Source organism: Sipha flava, unplaced genomic scaffold (assembly GCF_003268045.1).
Source record: "Sipha flava isolate LNK unplaced genomic scaffold, YSA_version1 17391_pilon_pilon, whole genome shotgun sequence".
In the NCBI taxonomy this organism is placed as follows: Eukaryota; Metazoa; Arthropoda; class Insecta; order Hemiptera; family Aphididae; genus Sipha; species Sipha flava.
Genome location: NW_020271969.1, coordinates 1 through 5,092, shown reverse-complemented (window position 1 = coordinate 5,092; position 5,092 = coordinate 1). Strand labels below are relative to the sequence as shown.

The following is a 5,092-nucleotide window of genomic DNA, read 5'->3' as shown; positions in this document are numbered from 1 at the left end:
AAGGAAGATTTTCTTCACGTACCACCTTTGAGCTCTCCGCGTACCACTAGTGGTACGCGTACCACAGGTTGAGAACCGCTGCCCTAACATTTTTAAATTATGCACTCAAAATATGCATTATGTAAAAAAAAAAAAATCATGAGCAAATTTTTAAATAATAAGAATAAATTCATTAATTTTAAAAGTATTTTATTCGTTTTAATTTTTATACATTTTAATAAATCAAAATTAAAATAAAATTAATAGTTGTGCTCGTTTAAAGCTTTGTCATATTCTTTAATTAATCATTTGTTGTTTATGGCATCCTTATCTTAACCTGCAATGAAAATATTTAGAATGAAATATTAGGAAATTAATTTTGAGACAGGTATTTTAGTATATTATTTATAAAAATTATATTTACTTTAGAAATTACACAGTATGACTAGTGTTTTTTTTTTTATATTTTTCAACTTAAAAGATCGGCGATTATCTACCAATAAGTTTTTGAGCATGGAAAAGGATCTTTCAACATCTGCTGAAGTAAGGGGTGCATATTTAAAGTACAATAAATCTTTGCAGTCATATCTTCAAGTAGATCTAAATTTGTAATATTGTCTTCTTTGCCACTTAAAATTTTGGAAATTTTACAAATTATGTTGTATTCGATATTTTTGTCCAAAACATATTTTAGTTTTTTTTTAATTTCAATTCCGTGATGTTCTTCTAATTTTGAAAATGTGTCTACAATTTCTTCGACTATTTTAAGTCCTTCACTTATAAAATGCTTTGTTCTTGAAGACGTGTGATCGCTATTGGTAGGCAATCAAAATTTGATTTGATATAAATCAAGTTGGCCTGTAACTGTTGGAGCTTGAATACTTGTTTCGATTTTTTTACAGCTACAGAATTTCTTTCGTCAAATGATTCAACTATACGTTTTATAGTTTCAAAATGTGTGTAGTAGTACGATGCAGCAGGGGATTCAAAACCGATCGTTTTTTTGACGAAAACATCCCAACTTTTGTCCATTGTACCGATGTAACTACTTTTGCGATAAGAAATCTGAAAACATATTTTTATTCGTTATGAAGTTTATTTGTGATCGATCATCGCATTTTTTAAATTTTGGCTCTTATCCCTCCTTACATTTGATTTAAAAACTAACAATTTTTGAATTTTTAAACAGTGAATAAACCTAATTAAAAAAAAAAGATCAAAAAAATGGGATGATCGATCACAAATAAACTTCATAACGAATAAAAATATGTTTTCAGATTTCTTATCGCAAAAGTAGTTACATCGGTACAGTGGACAAAAAGTACATGCTTTCAACAAATAATCTCCGTTCGTAAGCGACGCCGTGCGCGACATTTGGTGACTTGCTCGTGTGCGTGCGGATGTGGTTCCCTCTCGCCACAAACTATTTATATCAATACGATTACGAAACATCGTTATTGACGGTCACCGGCTATTCTATGAACACGGTTCACTCTGTTCATTCTTTTTCTGTGCGGTGAGCTAATGAATAAACAATTAAAAAATAAAATAAGTTTTTTTACTTATAAAATTATTTAATTGAATAGCGTTTTCTTTTCAAATAAACATTTTTTAATTGATTTGTACAATGGAAAACGATCTAGTAACAAGAAAAAAAAAAGAGTTAGATTGTCCAAATTAAAAAAATATAAAGGACATATAGAAGCGATACACAAATGGCGTTAAATGAATTAGGTTGTCAGACGTTACCTATGTCGCGTGAAGATTTTGAAGAAAAAAAATTAGAGTTGTTGACAAATTTGAAATTAAATATGGTTGAAATTGACGAATTACAGCGTCGAACAGTTGAACAGGCGAATTGTGTGAAATGGAAAAAAGAGAGATCCAAAAGGTTAACTGCGTCCAATTTTGGGAAAATTTGTAAATTACGAAAAACCACTTCCAGGAAAAATAGTGTAATCTCAGTTTTATACCAATCAGAGTATTTTCATGGTACTGCTGCTAAAAGGTAATTTTTAATGGTAAATAATTAGTAAAACTAATATTATTTTATTTCCTTATTTTGTTGTCAATAATACAATTTTTACGGTAGGGACTGTAAATTTCAACGAAAACCAAAGTTCACAATTTTGAATTTACCAGGCAAAATAACTTAAATTAATAATTTAACATTTTTGTTTAAATTAGATATGGGATTCAATTTGAATCTATTGCAAAGGACGAATTTGAGAAGCTATTCGGATACAAAGTAGCCCCAGTTGGATTGTTTGTTGACCCTCATCTGCCATTTTTGGCAGCAACACCAGATGGGCTTATTGAGGATGATTCAATAATAGAGATAAAATGTCCATTTTCTATAAAAAATTTTACTCCCCAAGATGCACACAAAGCAAAAAAGTTAAAGTTTATGGATATGCAATCGGGTAAACTATTTTTAAAAAAAAACCATTCTTACTACTACCAAGTACAAGGGCAGTTGCATATAACAAACAGAAAATATTGCTACTTTGTTGTATGGACACCAAAAGGTAAACATTTTACTGTAGTTACTAATAATTATTATTTCATTATTGTAAGATTTTGTAATTATTGTTATAGGGATTTGTGTACATAAAATTGAACATGTTGATGATATCTGGAATAATAAGATGGAGATGACGTTGTCAGAATTCTACCTGGACCATATGTTGCCAGAAATATGTAATCCACAATATTTAAAAACATAACAAACTTACGATGTTCCTACTCATTTTTTAATCTTTTATATTTTTAATTTTATTACACTTATTTGTTTATTTCAAATGTATTTATAATTTTTTTTAAGTTAATGTTTCATAAAACAATGAATTATATTAATATCATTTCCTTGTAGTATTTAGTATTATTTAATATTTATTGGTTATTAATTATTATAATAGTCGTCTAGTCTATTTTTTTTTTTTATAACAACAGCCACTTTTGTAAAAATGCGCGACCGCAGCAATGACACGTATAATAGGTATAAATGTATTACGTATTATGTACCTACAACGAAATATAATAGTTCAATGCGATAGCGGATACACACTATTATTATAAAATGGAAATAAAACTATAAATAACATTGTGATAATGATGTGACTATGACAAAGAGGAAGGTGGCGGTACAGGTTATGAACCGCACTCACACTAATAATCATTTACGACTAACACAAATACATCGGGCGGTGACGACGTGATTACAAATTGCCTAAATTTTACCCCTTATTAAATAAACACTTCCAGCCCCCTTAAGGGTGTACCCCAGTGAGTAATAACAGGTGATGGGGGTAATGGTAAACCAGGTGCTTCATCTTTAAATGTTTGTATACGATACGGACATTTTCGAAATACTTGTTAAACGTTGGCCACTAAATCGTCTATATTTCCAAACTGTGATCGAATTTCTTCGGTAACACTATGTAGACCATGTGCCAAACAGATTAGATGAATCATTTTCATGTAAAAAGATTGTAAAGTACGAGGTGCCATTGTCATATACGGTGCGGCGTCAGTTACAAATAACAGGACATCATCGTACTGTATTCCGGCGGGCCATAGTAACAACAACGATTTGCCTAATGCTTTGCATATGATTTGCTTTTTCCAGTTCATTAATATTTAATAAAAATATTTCACCAGGGGAGTCATGTAAGGGTGTTCCAATTATTGTGCTCACTATATATCTGTCCTCAACATCTGTGGTCTCATCCATCGATATCCATATTTTTTTACCGTTAACTTTTTTTTTAATCTTGTCAACCGTATCGATATAACATTTGTCAACATATCCTAGTCGTAATGTCGATTCTACAGGGGTATCTTTCATAGTATACTTTTCAAGAAAACTTTTAAATTGTGGATTGGATAATTTATTTAGAGGTATATTGGCAGCTAGCATCACTTTACATAAATCTAAGTTATATTCACTTGTTTTTGATAATGAAGGTACGAGCAACTATATTTTTTTGTTTCCCTCTTTTTTTTGGAAACGTTGAACATCGCGTACATGCTTATCTGATGTAGTGTGTTGTGAAATACTGAAATGTTTTTCACTAGATATTTTTGTTTCATAAACTTTACAGACCAAAACTTTGTTGTCGGTTGAAAAAAAATCTGCACCAAATTCCGATACAAAATGTTACAAACGGCCTGCAACCGATTGTTTTTCTTTCGGCATTGTAAAATATGAATTATGGTGTTCAGTGGCGTATTTATGGGGGGGGGGCGAGGGGGTCCGGGCCCCCTTCGAAATGAAAAACACCATTGTTAAAGATTGTTATTTTTTACATGGATATGTCTTAATACTGGGGGTTTCCGAAAATTTGTCGCGACACTGAGAATGTTGCTCTTATGCGATAATTTAAAATTTTATATTTATAAAATATGTTTATTCTTTTTAGAAAATATGTGGTGAATTTTGAGTGACTCTAATAAAAAATTTGTTTATTTCAATGTAGTTTTTATACTTTTAAAAAATAATAAATCATTAAAAAAATTGAGTTTCTTATTTTTTTGATGGTGTAAAGACTGTCGAGAAGTCTTATAGCGCTAAAGTAATTTTTTTTGTAATAGTGTGCTTCCTCCTTCCTTTCCATCCAAAAATCAAATACATAATCGGCCCCCTCCGAAATGAAAACCACTGATGGTGTTAATCGTATTCGTATACGCTACCTCTAAAACACGAAATCGAATGGACGAACGCAATACTCATCAGCGGGTGCAAGAAAACTATACTGTGTAAATGTACAATAATATATAGATACGGGTATAAATAGATAATTATAGATGCGGGTGATTGGTGAGAAACTTGCACGCGTGTACATGCGTATATAGGTTTCGTTTCGACGAAAAACAATCATAGCGATTAGCCGATAACATTGTTTCCGCGGTAAAGCATAGAACACATACAATTTATTTATAGGTAGTCACGCTAGAAAAAAATAAATTAAAACGAATACTATCATTTTGTTAACGGTAAAGTAAATAAACAAGACATTATTAAGAGGACGTGATACCCAAAGCGTTACGTATGTAACGGCCAAGAGAATAGGCCGCTTTAGACGATCGTGTTTTCTCGCGAGATTGGAACGCG

General features: G+C 31.1%; 1 protein-coding gene across 1 annotated transcript; it reads left to right on the top strand.

Moving 5' to 3' along the window:
* The first annotated feature begins 1,598 nt into the window (after positions 1-1,598).
* On the top strand, positions 1,599-2,708 carry LOC112680070. Its single transcript, XM_025550062.1, has 3 exons — positions 1,599-1,987; positions 2,167-2,507; positions 2,578-2,708. The coding sequence occupies exons 1-3, from the start codon at positions 1,695-1,697 to the stop codon at positions 2,703-2,705; spliced, it is 762 nt and encodes a 253-aa protein (XP_025405847.1). The 5' UTR covers positions 1,599-1,694; the 3' UTR covers positions 2,706-2,708.
* Positions 2,709-5,092: the final 2,384 nt, after the last annotated feature.

Excerpts from the sequence above, each read along its gene's own strand:
- LOC112680070 (XM_025550062.1), top strand. The coding sequence starts at position 1,695 with ATGGCGTTAAATGAATTAGGTTGTCAGACGTTACCTATGTCGCGTGAA. Across the intron at positions 1,988-2,166 it reads CATGGTACTGCTGCTAAAAG|ATATGGGATTCAATTTGAAT; the intron begins GTAATTTTTAAT and ends TGTTTAAATTAG. Across the intron at positions 2,508-2,577 it reads TGTTGTATGGACACCAAAAG|GGATTTGTGTACATAAAATT; the intron begins GTAAACATTTTA and ends TTATTGTTATAG.